An 18,229-nucleotide genomic window follows, 5' to 3' on the forward strand; every position below is an offset into this window, starting at 1 on the left:
GAGTCTCAACAGATGTCAAAGAATTTTAACAGATATTTTGGTTATCAACTATAGTGAATCATAGGACACTAGATTTGTATTTCAGGGACACATTCCAAAAAGGATGCGATTTCGAGGTAAATAACATTACAGGACGGAAATTAAAAGAAAAATAGAGGCAGCAATATGCAAGCTTATTAGCATGATCCAAAGGGGGGGCTGGGGAGGGTATCTAAGAAGTCACTTATTTGAAATCATGTTGATATATGGATGTCATTTTGGAGACCTCATATTTTTCAGCCACCCGTTCACAAACCTATAGCTGGACTTCTTTTCGTGACCGTATCTCACCTCTGCTTTAATCTAAACCATATGTGACGGATGAGGACTTTGATTCGTTACCGACGGGCGCTGACCCGGGCCGCCATTGAGGTCCTCCTCGGCCCTACCGGTCCTCTCTCCGCCCGAGGGACTCCCAGCTCCAGCATTTAACACGGTGATTAATCACACGCAGCGGAGGGCGCGCTGCACTGGAACACGGGCAATCACCTCCATTAAAGCGGGGGAGCTCCGGCGGACACAGAGAGCACTTTGTGCCGGGAAACACGGGTCATTGTCTGCCGCTACGCCCGGCCCGGTAGGGAGACATAAAGGTGGACTTTGTGTCAGTGTTTTGACAAGCTCAGCTAGGCTTCCAAAAGCCGCATGTGTGCCACATTTCCTATTTCATATATCCTGATTTAGTTACCAGGATTACACAGGATAAAATAACACCTCTTTCCTTTCCACCGCCCCCCCATAATTGATCAATTAACGGTGCTTCTCAAACACTCATAAAACACACACACAAATCATGTTTTGCTTGTTTATAAATAAATTACATCAAGTAAACTAAACATACTGCTAAATCACAAGGTTAAGTATCTTTCTAAATTTATGCATCTAACGTTGATCGGTGCAGATTTATGCCCACAAGTGGTCTCTACCGCCCCCTACAGATTCTGCTCTGCTTTCGTTATTTTATATTAAGAAATAATAGCCATAATTGTCAGACACTTGTTATTTATAACTGCACAAAGCACGTAACAACCAAAAGTAATCGCAACCTCTGAGAGTATCCAAAAGTTGCACTTTGGATACTGTACTTGGAACATTTTTGTGAGATTGGCAGACAGACTGGTAAAGTGGATTGTAATGACTATTTCAGGCCATAAAGTCAAAACTTTGATTGACAATAATGTGGATGCTGGGTGTTTTTATCATTCTCAAACCTGGCCTCCACTTCCTGTTGCTCTGAAGCCCCTGCTTGTATCTCACAGTCCGCATCAGTTGTAATAAAAATGTTCAACGCTGCAGAACAGGAAGTTGGTGGACCTGTTTCCAGGGTTCATGACATGTAGGACATTTTGTTCTCTGAAAACTGAGCAACTAAGGTGATAAGATCAAAAGCTCCACAACTGGAATATATGTAGACAAACTACAGTGAAGTAGTAAAAATATATTGCCATTACTACTGATCAAAACCATTTAATTGTCAGGGAGGTATATATTTTGTGGTGGGGCGCATAACTCAAATTTCACCATTGTTTTAAAGACTTTTTTTTTGTCGGCACACAGCTTAGCCCTGACACAGTATAGTGCTCTGCTACTTTTAGTATTTACATAAACACCTACTGATGCGATCAATGTACAGAAAGTTGATAACTGGCAGACTGCATGCTTTGGGAGTCGAGCTGATCAAGACAGCTGTCAAAGAGACTTTTCACTAGCCCAGTGGGAAGCTGGACAGCAGCGTCCCTGATGGGGGCTCTTCAGCCTGGCAGACATACAGGCGGGTAGAGCCGGGTGAACGACTTGGCACTGGAAGTGGAGCTGGCATTCTGGTGGAGCAATGGCTGGCACTAAGACCAAGCTGGCCTCTCCAGTGGCAAAGAGGGAGATCAGACACACACACACACACACACACACACACTCTGCCACACCTGCTGAGGAGCAAACGGAGGCTGGCAGGGAGGGCTGCTCTTCAAAAGCTGCTGTTGTCTGGAGATGGCTTTTATGTGAATGGGAGCCTTAATAGGCGTTGTGTGACGGCTCTCGTTGCACGCTGAGCACCGAGTGATCCTCTTCTGTTGGGTTTTAATTAATAAGCAATGTTTGAAGGCCACAATGTACTTGGAGGGACAACACAGTGACTTCTTGGTGGCCTTGATGCTGTTTGTTTTTGAGTTGTACTCGGACTCCCACTGAGGTGACCACATAAACGGGGGCTGTTGACATTTTTCGTCAACTTTTTTCTTAAAAAAACAAAACAAATTTTCATGTCTGTGAGTGCTGCAGTGCTATCAGCTATGATACTGAAAGTATGGAATTATGAAAGATGGTTAGCAATGCCGCTTTTAAAACTTAAGAAAAATTCAAACCCAATATTAGTCACTTATATGAGTGGGTAGAATGAATTGCAGTTGTATAATACCAACTGCATAATAAGTTCTAACAGAGTGTACTTGGAAAATTGCAGTCACATATCTGACCTTGTATTTAAATGAATATCATCCAGGGACTTTAACACTTTGTCCTTAACGGGATCATTCCACCCATCACCATGTCTCTAATTAAATTAAAAAATGCCTTGTATATTGTAGTATTTTTAAAAACAGCAGCAAAGCATTAATATTTGCATTGTGGATGAATTATTTAAGGTGGTTCAAATGCACACAAACTATTTTCTGTAAGGACTGCGAAGCGCAGGTGAAATAACCCACAAGTAAAGACAATTCACCCAGGAAATTTTCTCATGGATCCAGGATGCCATCTGGTGGATAATTAGGACACCGGCAACCAAGGATATCCCCCAAAATTTGGATGCCATGTCTGCTAGTTAGAATATTATGGTATTACTTTAGTCCCAGGAATCACTGCTTATTCTTCAGTTTTCACAGTATGGAACCTTCCAAATTCTAGTTCACTGAACCATGATGAACCCACAGGAACTGTCTGTGCAACAGATACAGGGAAAGGAGCCATGACTGGTCAATAAAAAGTAAGATGGCGCAATGAACACTTGATTATTAGGACAAAGGGTAGTAGGACATCTTACAGCAAAGATCATTTTAATGGTCCCAAATATTCTGAACAACTAAGTGTACACTCATGTAAAAGAAAAGAAAAAAAAAAAAAAAAAAAAAAGATATGACAAAATTCATCACATCTAGAATTCCACTCAATCTTTAATCAAGACGGGATTACAAATTCTCCAAAATATCTGCAGTTTCAAAGGGCAAAAAGGGTAAAACTAGCTCACCTACTGAGGTCTTTAAAAACCTGTTCAAGTGTGACTGAAAACGTCCTGAACATTTAAAGGCAGGTCTTTTTTTGTAGTCATTTACAAAAAAAAAAAAAAGGAAAAAAAAAAACAGAAGAGACAGGAAAGACTGAGACAAATAGAGAACAAAAAGGAAAAAAATGAAGAAACTGCTGGCTTTTTTCTCTTCGGAGAAAGAACGTCCACTGAGGAGCAGCGACACTGATGACATCATCAAACGACAACAAGGACAGCGCTTTGCCACACGCTGCCTCCCATCTGGTCCTATATACTAACGTAAAAAGGGAGAAAAAGCAACAGACAAAGAGAAGGGAAAGAGCAGGGGGAGAAAAGAAGGAGAAAGGAACAGGAAGGAAGTGGAATCAGAGGAGGGGACGGGGGGGGGGGGGGGGGGTGAGTGGTGGTTCTGGGTCTGAATTGGCCAACCCATCTGGGCTGCTGTGATGTCCTTCCCTGAGTGGGGGGCAGGAGGGGAGGGGTGGGTCAGTGGGTTATGGTCCGAGCCCATGAGCTCTCTTGGATTTCAGTCTGTGTGTATATGTGTTTTCTGTATGTGGTCTTTTCCTCCAGTTGCTAAATTGCCAAAGTGTCTCATACTGTTTGAGTCCGCTGAAGATCTATAGAGAGAGATTTTTTTTTTTTCCCTCCTCTCCAAACTTTCAATCCTCTGTTCCCATTTTCAGACGGTTTTTCCACTTCTGGTCTCCTGGATTGGCACTTGTATGAATTGGACTAGTGTGAGGAGCCTTCGTATCCATTCACAGTCTGCTCCTCATGTGACCACCCGTTGACATCGAGGGGTGGCTTTCATTCATTCAATTTGTTTACAAGTTTGATCATTCCTGTGTAAAGTCTATGCGCTGAGGCTGCCTGAGCGGAGCACAAGCTGAGACAGTGATGCTTCTTTAGGAGCTTAGTTTGGACTTCTTTGAGGGTGGAAGAGGGTCTTCTTTACTCTCTCCATCCTCCTCCTCTTCCTCCTCCTCATCATCATCGTCAGGATAGTCCACGAGTCCCACCAAGCCTCCCTGAAGCAGAAAAGACACACATAAAACCAGTCACCCTGAGCATTTTGTCAAAAATCACTATTATTTGCAGCCATGTTATGTTTTAACATTTGCTTTCTTTATAACTACCACTTATGCGCCCATTACAGATATTTATCAAAGTCAAAGTTAATTTTTTTGCAACTTGTAAGTTGTTCAGTTGATTTTTGTGTATGTTTGGTGTTAATTTTCCTCATTTTGTGCAATGATTCTTCCATTTTTTCCAAATGTATTTGAGCCATAAATTACACGCTTTTTTCCATTTTCCACCATCTAAAAGTCAGCAAGTACACGATCAGTACAGCACAATGATTATGATGTCCATTTTTTTGTATTACACAATGATAGTGGGAGTTGTGTGAAAATTAACAGTATAAGTGTGAAGATTCATAGTTAAATCCCATTTTTCACTAAATTCATCCTTGAGTTCAGTGTTCAAAGCACTACCACGCTGCAAATAATTTTTTTTGCTTTGTTCTTAAACCAAAATGCTGACTGGTACCTTTGTGGTTACAGTTGTGGTGGAGGGTGAGCTCCGCGCGCCTGAGCCCGGAGATCCTGGTGACCCTGGAGAACCTGGGTTCAGTGAGGCAGATGAAGGAGGGCTGGACAGGCTGGTTTTAGTTGAGCCCGAGAAGGAAAGCTTGAAACTAGGATTCTGTCTGCCCGACAAGCTCGACTTTCCCAATACTTCTTTCTCCTCCGTGTCTTTCACTGTGGGGGAAGGGGGGGGCAAGATAGTGAGGTGATAAAGAAAAGGTCAGTCTCTCCATTCAAGTTCTTTGAAATTTTGGGGCTGAGTATAATGTCCTCTACCATTAGGACAGGACTTTACAAGACATTTCCCTTAAAAAAATAAAATCCATCTTCTTCCGCTTATCCAATTCAGGATCACGGGGCTCAGTTCTTTTTGGACCCTGGTATAGTGCTCTTTTTGAGCATCTGGTATAGTGCTCTTTTTGAGCACTATACCAGATGACTTTTTTTTAACCTAACTTCCCCATGATGTGTTGTTTTCTCCTCCTCCTGCCAAAGGTAGCGCTGCAAGTCGGCTGCATGTCCCCAGGACACATATCCCCCCATGTGTGTTGTGTTTTGTGTATTCTTGGATGGTGTTCTGTAACTGCAATTTCCAATGTGTGAACCTGTTCACCCACATGGCAATAAACTTCATTCATTCATTGTTACAGCAATTATGAACATACCTAGCCTTTGTGTAAAGACAGTTTGAGTGACACAGAGAGTTAACAGTTTTTTTTTTGTTTTTTTTTTTGAGTGCATCATAATGAATGCAGAAAAATGTATTTTAAGTAACTGGATACACTTTTAGGGAAGGCTAATTAGATTTACCACGCAAGAAAGCAATCGCAGAGCATGTTAAAGCCAATGCACCTTTTTGCCATTTTCCAAACCAAAATGCAAAGAATTATTCTTTTGCTGAACCTTACAAACAAGTTTCAAGAAATTCAGCTTGGTAGTTTTTGCTTCTTGCTGACAAACAGCACAAAACATTTCCCACTTTCACCTGGCAGAAGAAAAATAGACCCACATGCACTAGTCACTAGCCAAATTACAATTAATTTTCATTTAAAATTTGCAGTTTTGTCTGTAAATTATGCCAAATTTTACTTAACGCAAAATATGTTTGGCTGTTCTTATGTTCACCACATGACACAAAAAATGCAAATGTGAAACATGCAACTGTCTAGCTATATTCTCTCCTTGGTTGCTCTTTAGAGGCTCTAGCCTTTATGTTTTCAACTCTGATATTCCCTTCATAAATTCTATTAATTTCAAAAAAGTTACAGGGTCCTCATTTTCAAAAATAATCAGCCAGTAACAATTAAGACAATAAACTAACTAAAGGATGTGATTCTATTTAAACCCAGTTTCACCCCAAATATCTGAAAAATGCAGCTTTCCTTATACGTACATTTCTTTCTCTCCATGAATTTGCTAATAGGTTCCATGAGGTCTTCCTCAGTCTTCATTTTGTCAGAGGGAGGAACAACTGCCTCGCCATCCTCGAGATCATCTTCATCAGCATTGAACCACATCTCCTCCTCATCCTCCAGTGTCCGTGCATCACGGCGGAAACGGTGGTTCCTCAAGATGGAGCGCATGCTGCCGAAGAAAATGTACAGCTCAGTAATCAATAAACAAAACAAAAGTCAGCTTTTCTCTTAAGCAGTTAACATATACCACATCTGTGTAAGAAATGCAGTAGTTTTTCAGCACGAACAGAAAGTGTTAGAGTAACAAAAAGTCACAGTCCAGTTTTGCTTTTTGATTTAATTCTGTTAAGAGTCATAGATGAGTAACTGATCCATTGCACAATCTTAATGATTAACGATCAGATTGTGCTTCATTGCAAAACCATTAGCAAAGTGCATGCTTTTATACAGTCAGTGCAATACAAGCAAAAAGATTAATTTAAAAGAAAATATATAGAATAGGCATTTTCTGTTTTATTGTCGGGCCTTTACCTTAGAATATAAAGCACCATGAGGTTGTGATTTGGTGCTACATAAATAAAACTGAATGAGCTACAACACAGCAGATCAAAACAGCACTTTGACTTAATACATCTGACTTTACAATGAAAACACTTAACGCATGAAAAGTAAATGTAGGTTCATTTTAACATCTCATCAAAATGAGTTATCTGAGATGCCACTTACACTTTTTCCATTTATAGCCAGACACAAACATTGTCTGCCATTACATAATTAGGTAAAGTGTAGTAATAGTAGGGGAGCCTAAATTTTCTCACCTATCAAGTTTGGGGTTGTCTTGCCTTTCTCGCTGTTGTTCATACCGCAGCTTTAGGCCTTTAAACGTCTGGACATAGTCCACATCCTCCAGAGCCTTCCAGTAGTTCTCTATTATATGAGCCGTTAGAGACTTCACATCCTCCTAGGAGCAATGGCAATCAAGAGCGGAGAACACAGACATGGTAGCAGAGGGGGAAGTATGAAAAGAGGAAAAGATGGGCAGTTTACAGTTTAGGGTAAAAGAGATGGGGGGGAAAGCCAAGGAGGGAGATACAGAAGGTAGATTAGAACAAATTCAAATGAATGCATACATCGCAAGTGGACTTTGGACGTTTTCACACCAGCAGTTCAATTACTCTGGTCCAAAATAGGTTGAAGAGTTTGTCAACTTGTAGCTTTCCCCCCATGGTTCGGTTTCTTTTCACACAGAGTAACCCCAAGTGAACTCCAAGCAAACCAAAATGTGTCACTACAAACCATGTGAAAACGCTTAGTCTGCTCAATGGTCTGGGGCAGGAGCAAAATTTTAAAAAAAGGAAGATGGTGCTGTGTTCTGGCCTAGTGGATAACAGAGAATTTACACTGATTTTGTGCATTTGTGTACTCTGAAGATGCCCTGAGCATCCCAGAATGCAAAGCACATCTGGCTACAGGAAGGCATTTAGCTCAAACCTGGTAGTTGGGTTGCAATGCGGTCGTATCACATTCTCACCAAACACAAACTGCTTTAGAGTTTATTTGGAACCAGAGCAAGACCACCTCCTCAAAAGGGTCCCAATGCAGCTGTTTTGGTCAGCACCCAAATGGTGCAATTACCACGGTCACATCTGTAGAAACGAACCTCACCAAGGGGGAAAACAAACCAGAGTTTGGTTTAAATGGACTCAAGAGCACAGGTGTGAAAACACCCTTAAATTTTTCGTTTTTACAGATGTAAAGCTGAAAAGTATAACCTACATGTATCAGTTCCTTCAGTTAAACATAAAATATGCTCTCAAAATGACCACTTAAGATACCCATATGAACAAAAGAAAAATCAAGTAAAATGCACAACTTCACTAAGGCAAATAAAAACTCTAAACTGAGGTTTACATTATTTCTGATGAAACAATTAAAGCAGTGTGTGCACTCCAGTCAGCCATGCATCATCTTTTTAAACCTGTAAGACATGACCTTTTTTTAGTACAGGTTTGACATGCTCTTCAAATATGAAAGCAGAACCAATAAAACAGGAATGAAAATCAACAATATAAAAAGTGAAAACTAATTTTTTTTCTCCCTCAAGCTTCCTAAACCAAGTCAGCCATGAGGTATGCAGCCCTTTTTTGGCTCTTTGGCATCATTTGTGCGTTGATAATATCACTCAAAGTTTTTTTTTGTTAAAGATAGACTACTGCTGTTGACCTATCAAATTCTGGTATAAGTAATACTCACCACACGGACATACTCAAACATCTCAATAATAGCCGAGTTCATAAGATTGTAGCGTGAGCCATTATTGAGGAAGGCCTTGATGACAGGCTCAAAGAGAAAATTTCTCATGATGTAGCGATTGTAGAATTCATCCTTTAGACCAATAATTCTCCGCATGAAGCGCAGGGCGCCTGTCCAAGGAGAAACAATGTCCAATATTAATCTACAAACTTCTTTATTTTTAGCTTTAATTGTGTATCATTTTCTACTTTGACGGATACTGAGTTAAAGACATATGACTCACATAATGCCAAAAAAGCATGCCGAGAGGCAGTGAGCACCAGTACCCTCCTGAGAATATCCTTGTTGATGATGTAGTTCTTGATGTGATAGGTGTGGTGCTCAACACAAAATGTTAGCAGCTCCAAAATCAAGGCCAGCAACTGGGATGTTTGAAAATCATCTAAAAAAGGGGGAAAGAAAGTAAGTAAGAAAGCAAGCAACATAAGTACTTGTAGATTTAAAAAAAAAAAAAAAAAAATCTAATGAAGAATCAGTACCTTTGCTAGGTTTTTCTTCTGTGGTGTTGGCCAGTAGTGGAGCTGACAGAACATGCATACAGTGCTTGTAGAAGAAGCTCAGGAACTCAGTTTTTTCAGTTTTCTGTAAAGAAATAAGATGACAGATGCTTTTTTTTTTGAACTGCTAAATTTTTTTAATGTACTACACTTTTGTTTTAAGTCTTAAGTAAAATGTTGAAGATGCTGATTTTCTGGCCAACCTGTTGAATTGGTGGCACTGATGTTTTCAATCACTAAAGTGTAACAGGAAAATTTGCCACTTTTTAAAAAAAAAAAAAAAAAAAAAAAACTGATAAGACTATTGTATCTATTCAAAGCCTGAAAAACCCACAGATATAGTTTATTCCGTATTTAACCACTTGAATGATTGAAGAATGCCATCTCTTATCTGCAGAATGAACTCATTTTCTTGTTTTTGTCAGTGTAAACAGATACATGGAGAAACAGCATTCAAACTCACATTTGCAGTAGCCAGCATGTTCTCTGGATCCACCAGAGTCCGTAGCAGACCCATTAACTGCACTGCACCACCAAGTTCTGGGTCCGTGTCACAGATCATGTGCTCTATGATCAGGTTGATCAAGAGAATGTCCTGAAAGGCAAATTAATTCTTTTTAGTTTACGTGCACCTTTGCGATAAATGGATGTCATTTCCAGTTTTAGCAGGTTGCCTTTGCGCAAATACTCACGTCATCATTCTGCTGGGATTCCTGCATGACGAACTCTCGTACCATGGAGGGGTTGTATTCCACCAGATAAGAGAAGATATCTGTGGCTGCCCCACGCACCTGAACATCATCCATTCCCTTTTCAAAATAAATACATTTATCAGTGGATTGTGGATTTGCCCTCCAGGATAAATAAGTCTTAAAATATAATGGAAACAGAAGTAACGGTTAAAAAGCACATAGTTGCATTTCAACTGCTTAGATGCTTTTTTTCCTTTCCACTTAACTTCTAAATGAGCGCATGTGCACGGGAGGGGGGAGATGGGGAGAAGTAAAGTTCTTGCAAAGATGTCTGGTATACCCACAGTTGTAGACCTGTACATTTTCTTAGATGTTTTTTCCCTGACTTACAAGTTTTATAAACAGCAAGGTTGTTTCTTTTGTTTTGCAAAATGCAAAAGACACTGAGTTTGTCTGCATTAACTTTGTTTAAGAAGTAAATGTAAAAGTAGTGATATAGTAAGAGCAAACAATTGCTTACAACACTAAAACTTAAGATGTCAAAACAAAAACTGTCTATTGGGATTGTCCGTAACAAAAATAAAAGGTCAGTGGCAAATTCTTGAGTTCAGTGTTCAAAAAAAAAAAAAAAAAAAAAAAAGACACATACAGTAACAGGACACCACAGGTTCAAGCATTTCTAATAGCTGTTTTTGTGAGCTGCCAAACTGGCTCCCTTATGTGAAAATTCATCAAGTTGCCCCTTTTTTTTTTTTTTTTTTTTTTTAATATTTCACCACAAAAACATAAATGTACAAATATCTTGGCCTGGGTGACTTTCCTTCAACTCACAGCGGTGATCATTAAGCTTAAGTATGACTCATTGTTGCATTTCAGCTTTTCTTGTAATGTCTAACCACAATTTTTTTGAAACAGAATCGCCTGTAGCCCAATTGCTCTATGAACGCAAGGTCTTACTTTCCCAAACTTCCTCACATACAATACAACCAGGTTATATCACTACAACCAGCAAAAGGTGTTTGACAAGACTTGGGAGGAAATTTCAACTGTAATGCAAGCTAAAAAAAAATAAAATCAAAAAATAAATCTTATTTGCTACACTTTCTCAAGGCCAAAAACCCCCATCATGCCCTGCAACAGCAACTCTGATGCCTAGCTCAAATCTGTATCCACGTTCAGAATATTGCTTATATAGAGCTTCTTTTGAACTCATGGTCTAAATGAGAGGCTACAACAGAGCCAGTATTCTAACACCAGTAAACCAAAAAAAAAAATAAAACTAATGTTATTTATTTTTAAACAAGCTCTGCATACAAAAGCAGTGTGTCATCTTCTCAGTCACAATACACTGCAATTTAATGCCACAGTGATCATACTGGAGTCTGACTCTGCTTTCTCAACAAGGTGTTCCTGTGGTATGCACAATCCATGGCACTTACCAGAATAACCTCTAGTGCAGGTAGAATGCCCATGTTTGACAATGTCTTGAAGAAAGCGTCTCTGTTTTGAGGTTGTAACGTTTGAGAGAATGCACAGAACTCCTTTAGGAAGTTTACCTGTAAGGAGTAAACAAACACAGCACAATGAAGAAAGAGCTAAAATAGACTTTAAGACTTTGCTAAATAATAAACTGATTAAATTCTGGTATACCAGTTCATGTCTTTTGTCATCATCTGTAGCCTCATCTGTTAGCTGTGCAAAGAGGTCTGTCAAGAACTTCTCATCGTCCTGACATCAAATAAGAAGAGATGTTAAGAAGTGAGTATCAAACAAATGATCTAGGTGTGACAGACATACAACTTTCAATTGCAACAAAACTGTTGCTCATCCACAAGGGTGCAAGTCAGACATAAATAAACAGAAAAAAGTCAGACATTGATACATTTGGAGCACAGTAACAGTGTGACCTATAAAAATATAAAAATATTTGTTTTATGAAGAAAACCCAGTCTCATTCATTTGCATCTACTGCTGGTTTAAATCATTTTTAAAAACTTGGTTAATGAATAGTTGCATTTTAGCTTGGGTGCTTTATGGTAATTGAGGAAGCAAAGACTCATATCTGTAGTGTTTGACTTCAGAGCGTCATACAGCAAAGAACAGTGTGCCCGTTTCAGTTTTCCTCTAGCACAGCACAACAGATTTACACAACACTACTGTGTCTCTATGGAGACAGCCATACATAAACAATGCTGAGTTGACACAGGATAAAAAACACAAAGGTCACATAAAAGACTGGCAGACAAACTCAGGGTAAAAGTACAATCAGCCAAAAATAAAACCAGTCAACAAGCCTATAATTACTGTAATTCAAACCTCACTAACATTTCATAAAATAAATTCTTTGTGAGGGTTACAATATAATCACAGGTTTGTATATTTGTAAGATCTGCCTGAATTAAACATTTTTTAAATGAAAATGTAGTGCTTACACAAAAACAACCCCCGCACAGGTAGCTTATCTCACCTGTAGCATGCCCACAATCTCCACCTTGTTGAAGAAGATGAAGGAGTGCAAGGTGGACAGCATGTTTTCCTCAAAAACAGAGGGCGTGGGCAGCACCATATCCTGAATATACTGCACCCGATACGTCTGGTGAATTTTCTGACGCAGTTCAGGATCAGAGATGGGGATCACCTCCTTAAAGCGGGCTGTCTTAGTGAGAAACTCACGATGCCGCCGTGGCTGCGGAAGTGCTGGATCAAACTCCAGACAACCAATGACGTCCATTATGCACTCATCAGAGAACATAACCTCAAAGAGTGCAGTACGATTCAGCAGGAAGATGCCTTTCATTATTTCATACAGGTGGTGCAGTCCCTCCCTGTTCTCCAAATCCTCACACACACGGAACAATTCCAGGAGTTTGCGAATATAGCCTTCATTTTCCACAGCAAGTGCCAGTTTTTCACGTCGCAAGGGTGATGGGAGGGAAGAGGCCACCAGCTCAGCCAGGTCCTCCAAGCGGTTCAGTTCGCATGGTGGTAATTCCAGACCTGGCGATGACATGTCATCAAAGCGCTCCTCCTCAGATTCGTCCACCACATCCTGTGTGATGTCAACTGAAGGGTCCTTTCCCTGCACCTTAACAAAAAATAAATAAACATCATAAGGGTGGATTAACATATGAGTGGCGTAGGATGTAACTACAAGGGATCACCAGAAACACAAATGATATCAAAGCCATAAACAGATGGAGAAGACAAACTCACACCCACACAAACCAAGTACAGTTACCTGGCATATTTTCTCCCAGATTTCATCACAGCCAGCCTTCTCCTGGAAACTGAGTGCTAGATCATAATTTTCAGCCTCTGACCACACTATCAATGTATCCTTTTGAAAAGGAAAACAAAGCCAATTTACAATAAATACAGAGCAGGAGGGAAAATCCATTTATCTACTTAAGTATACCACACTATGTTATGTACTGACCTGTTGTTTCTGGTAGGCTGTGTTTGGGTTAATTTTGGACTCGAGCAGGAGGGAACCTGTCAGGTTAAAATACAAAGGTAGCTCAAAATTGTAGGTCTGTGCATTGGCTTCACACAATACAAGAGCAGGTTCCAGGTGATACAGCTGGTTAAAATTAGTGTGTGGAAGGTGTTGTTTTACTGAGCAACTACAATAATAACGTGGCATTCAGTTGTTCGCTTACCATCGCTCTCTGCTCGCACCAGGAGAGACGTGCCTTTCAAGCGCTCCACATAGCCCGACGAGACGTGCCCGGTCCCACGATCATCCCACTGTCTGTCCTCATTGAGGGTATAGACTTTGACTCGCCGACGAGTGTCCGTCATCCTGGCAGGTTCTTGTAACCCGTTCCCCCCTCCCGGGCCTTTTACAGGGTGTCTTCTTCACCTAGTAACGCCACAACTTCAATTCACTTTTTACAGCTGCTCACTTCTACAAGAGTATTCACTAATATTAAGGTGTGGGGGTGGGGATCAGGATAAGTTGTATAAAGCAAGTGAAAACACCTCAACAAGTTTTCAACAGGATTCCCCGATCGTTGCTACAATAATAACTATAATATCTTGATTTTTTCCCCCCTTGATGAGCTGCCTCAAAACTTATCTTGCCAGCGTTACAGGCAAGGCGCCACGCAGAATCCGCGTACAAACCATTGTAGGAAGCTAACGACAAATTAAAGAGCAGGGGAGGACGTTAGCTTACGCGTTAAACGACAAAACGACGACTGTCACTATAATATACAGCTCAGAACAGAGTACTGAGAAAGAACCAAATGTTACGATCACTGGCCCACGAAACACTCCTGCTTATCTGTACAGTTTGTACGCTTGCAGGTAACGTTAGCTACCAAACCTTACGAGTTAACTCGCTAGCTTGTACGCTAAGTACCTACGCGCCACATACTCAATGTTAAACTACCATTTGAAGCAAATTAACCAGAGTTAGGCATCGATAACATTAGTTTATACTTGCGGACCACAGACACCCGTTTTAACCCTGGAACAACGTTTCTGTTGTTCTTTAGATAATACGCCAGCTAGCTAACGTTAGCTGCTATTTCTTCCCCAAGTGTTCCGCCATGTTCTGGCTCGGGGCCGCGGAGAGACCACTCTCTCCTTACTCTTACTCATGCATCCCAAAAACTATGCAAACCAACAAACTGGAGTCGTATAATTACTTGAAGGTTACGCTTTACATTATACTGCTATTTGCCATTCATTGCCGATGTCTTGCTCAGATAATTGCTAAGTGCCCCCCGTGAGTATTCAGCCATCTTGGGTCCCTTCACAGTCAGTACGGGGTTTCCAGCACGGCAACAACAGGGCAGCCCGCCACGTTTAAAGAGACAGTAACAGAAAATGAGCTGAAGCTGTGGCCACGTCCAGCATCACTGTGCCTAAGTTCTACTGTACTTACCATCCAGCCACACTCTGTCATTTCTATTCTGCAGGAAAATGCTCATTGCACTAAAAGTTCCATATTCACGAGTGGAGACCAGTCAGAAACAATTGTTTTATTTTGTTAAAATGAAAGAAAACAGAAATGGAGAGTTGAGTTTAGATGTTATGCAAAACAACAGGGTTACAAAACTTTTTATATCACAATAGTAGGCTTTTTAAACATAATGACAACTCAAAAACTGGTATTAATTATAGTAACAAATCTCCTGGGTTGTGTTAGATTCACGTGATATTCAGTCTCCAGCCATTGATCTAATTCAAAAATAAAACGGCTGCTTTCACAGTCCACAACCCTGTTGAAATTCATCCTCGCATGAAAAGTTATATTTATACAAAAAAAAAAAAAAAAAAAAAACCTTTAGGGACATGGTTTATCTAGCCCATGGCATGCTTCTCCCAGCTGGATCCCAATCAACGAGTTAACCAAAGAAGGTGCATTCTTGCCCCATTTTTCTCATCATACTTTCAAAAAATTACCCCATTTTTCAGTACAAAGCACAAAATTTACAATTTAACCCCATTTTTCAAACCTCTTTTGCCAGTGTTTGAGCATAATATGAAAACACTCCCTTTGTCAAATGGCCAATGTTGTCTTTACAAAGAAAAAAAAAAAAAGAAGCCCTTTTCATACACGTATTCCTTTCAAGTATTCTGATGGTATGTCAGATTCATATCTAAATGAGTTAAAGTAAGGATGGCAAGCTATGTAGGCTGCAACTTCCATGTATTACTTTCAAAACTGGAAAGAACATGAATGAATGCAGTTAGCAGACAAGCACACACAATATTATGATTGCACATGTCTCTCATGCATCTTTTCAACTGGCTTAGTTCACCTGAAAATGCTCTACAATACTCGGTGCCACAAATGCAGCACAACTTTGGCATGCATGGCAAATGTACTGTGAGTGTAGAGACATTCTCTGACACAGTCATAAGTGTAGCTGTTTTCACACACAGACTCTGGAAAATTTTGGATCAGATCAGGAAATTTTGACATTTTCTTTCTCAAATGTAAGACAAAGCAGGATTTATATCTAATTTTCACTACTGGAAATATTCTGAGTGGTTTAGGTAAGAAAGCTGCCTGATTACAGTATCCAGGAGACAAGACACAGTACGACTACTAGGTTCATATGCACATCACAGAAACTTTGTCCTTGGGGGCTGGCAAGCTGAAGTCCATTTAAGGTCCAATCTAACTGCATCATACCTTTGAGTTCTTACGTGCACCTCGCTCAGGTAATGTCAAGAGAGGCTGCAGTGCATGTGTGAAAACAACTTATGTGTCTGAATCAAGCTGCAAAGGACAGTGATGTAAAAGTGACCTGTGTCTGAATGTGACATTGGTCACTTTAACTTACTGGTGAAGCAATGTCTGAAAAGGGCTTTTTGTAACAAATTACAAACACACACATGCTGTCAAGAATGACATTTCCAAAAAGAAAATCCCCAAAGTTCTCAGGTAAACCAATCTTTCCCAACTCTCTCCCCCATGTTTGATACAACATGAAATAATTCCCCATGTCAAACTGACTTTGCCGCTTGCTGAGCCTGGCGCCGCAACAGGACATATATCTTCTCCTTTATCCAGTCTTTGTTGTACGGCTGATATGTTTGAGTGTCAGCTCTGTATCTGCATAAAAAGTAAAATATTTTACTGAAACATGATCAATACAGCCAAAGGAAAGTTGCTTTGCATTCAAATTCATACACAGCGTATCATACTTACACAAGACAGCTCAGATCTGCCAAGTCATCAATAAAGTCAAACAACTGACTAATGTCATAAGTAATGGAGGGACTGTTTGGATTCATCCTCTTCAGATGCTCTTCATACATTTTGCAAACACCTGGGAAAGAGTTGCATGACATGCTGAATAGAATCAAAAAAAAAAAAAAAGAAGCAATCCACAGGAAAAAGCTAAAATGCTGCAGATAATAAACTTTATTCAGAGGGATTGTACAGTGTACAGACTTCACTAACAGGAGGAGAGACAGGATAAATTAAAAAGGGCGTAATAAAGGGAATAAAGTGATGAACTGAACTTATAAACCCTGAAAACTATCTGCAGCACTTTGAGCATGAAAATAAGGACAAAGAAATTATACTGCAGTTCAACAGACTAGCATGCTGCTGAATGTTCTTAAACTGTAAACACTTCTTATTTTACAGATAATAAGGGCATTAAGGTGTATGACAACCCTATTACTATGCCAAAATTATAACTTTTGGGTATTTTCCTTACAGTCAGTTCTCATTGATTCTTTGTGTCGCTCAAAACCCCTTAAAAACATCTCTCAGACAATATTTTATGTGCTTTTAGACTCCAGAGTTTACTTAAAAAGAAACTCACATCATAAAAATGTCCATTTTAAATTTTTTTCCTTTTTCTCTTTCCATAAACTGGAAAGTGATTACTCTGTGAAACTGTTTTCTTTCTTTTATATATATATATATATATATATATATATATATATATATATATATATATATATATATATATAAATAAATTAAGCTGAAACACAAAACCCCATGCACAGACAACACCTGGTAGTTACTTGGTGTATCATTGGTATTTGTTGACTATGAGAAAAATAACCAAAACTTTCATTTAAATCAATGAGGAATATCAACAGATAATGAATGAAAGAAAACTGCACGTGCTACTAACGGGAATGCCATTTTACCCTGCATTTGTTACACCAAAAGTAAAGACAGAAATTGCACGAAGATTTACAAATGAAAACATCAAACAGACTCACCCTCCATGCACTCATTCACTGACTCATAGTCAGCGTATGTGCGGCCCTCTGGTCTCTTGGTTGGCTGGACAAGCAAAATTGTGTGCGACTGTAAAATGATTGATAATGTTTAATACACACAACCATGCAGTTTCTCTGTGTCACACCAAATAATCGTAACTGTGCAGCTCCTGCGATTTTATTTTATTTTTTGTTAGTTTTGGGGACTTGTGTAACCTTCTGCCCAGACATTTTCAAACTCGAGTGTAACAATGGTCATTCAGCTGAAGACCACTGACTTCATCCGAGTCTTTTCCAAAGCATCATGCGTAACGTTACTTCAGCAATATTTCAGCTTAACGAACAAATGCAGTTTAATTAGATGGTGAAACTAAATTATAATAGCCACAGAAGCGGTGGGCCAAAATGCGTGTTTGGCGAGAATAGTAAAACGTTAACCTCGAATCCTGTTAGCTTAGCTGTGTGTGATTAGCAGAAGCTAGTGTGAAATACATACTGAGAATTATTAGCTATTTAGATGTAAAATAAAACAGGCTTACCATGTTTGTTTTCAACGCAAAACCTCTCTGTTTACTGGCTATGCAAAACCGAAAAAAAGTCGTTGTGTAGCACTTCTCAAATCCCCGTGAGTTGTAGCTGTTTGGGCAAAAAGGAGGGGAAGTGCAAAAGACCTTTTCCGGTTGGAAAATTAAGTCCCTTCAAAATAAAGTTTTTGTTTCAAAAT

The 18,229-nt window shown here is 39.7% G+C and overlaps 2 protein-coding genes across 3 annotated transcripts; both read right to left on the reverse strand.

Moving 5' to 3' along the window:
- Nucleotides 1-3,188: 3,188 nt before the first annotated feature.
- Nucleotides 3,189-18,174, reverse strand: smek1 (SMEK homolog 1, suppressor of mek1 (Dictyostelium)). Of its 2 annotated transcripts, none has more exons than XM_030721017.1 (16): nt 18,045-18,174; nt 13,464-13,681; nt 13,241-13,296; nt 13,043-13,141; nt 12,272-12,889; nt 11,455-11,532; nt 11,244-11,360; nt 9,805-9,921; nt 9,576-9,707; nt 9,095-9,197; nt 8,839-8,997; nt 8,556-8,725; nt 7,121-7,260; nt 6,281-6,471; nt 4,850-5,061; nt 3,189-4,329 (listed from the first exon to the last, which is right to left on the reverse strand). In XM_030721017.1, the coding sequence occupies exons 2-16, from the start codon at nt 13,603-13,605 to the stop codon at nt 4,207-4,209; spliced, it is 2,457 nt and encodes an 818-aa protein (XP_030576877.1). In that variant the 5' UTR covers nt 13,606-13,681; nt 18,045-18,174; the 3' UTR covers nt 3,189-4,206. The 2 variants fall into 2 exon arrangements, with proteins under 2 accessions (XP_030576877.1, XP_030576876.1); XM_030721016.1 differs by having other exon boundaries at nt 7,121-7,263.
- erh (ERH mRNA splicing and mitosis factor) lies at nt 14,778-18,177 on the reverse strand. The gene is made up of 4 exons (XM_030721018.1): nt 18,045-18,177; nt 17,506-17,593; nt 16,472-16,592; nt 14,778-16,375 (listed from the first exon to the last, which is right to left on the reverse strand). Exons 1-4 carry the CDS (start codon nt 18,045-18,047, stop codon nt 16,267-16,269), a joined length of 321 nt encoding a protein of 106 aa, XP_030576878.1. The 5' UTR covers nt 18,048-18,177; the 3' UTR covers nt 14,778-16,266.
- Nucleotides 18,178-18,229: the final 52 nt, after the last annotated feature.

The sequence above is a fragment of the Archocentrus centrarchus genome, chromosome 24, assembly GCF_007364275.1.
Source record: "Archocentrus centrarchus isolate MPI-CPG fArcCen1 chromosome 24, fArcCen1, whole genome shotgun sequence".
In the NCBI taxonomy this organism is placed as follows: Eukaryota; Metazoa; Chordata; class Actinopteri; order Cichliformes; family Cichlidae; genus Archocentrus; species Archocentrus centrarchus.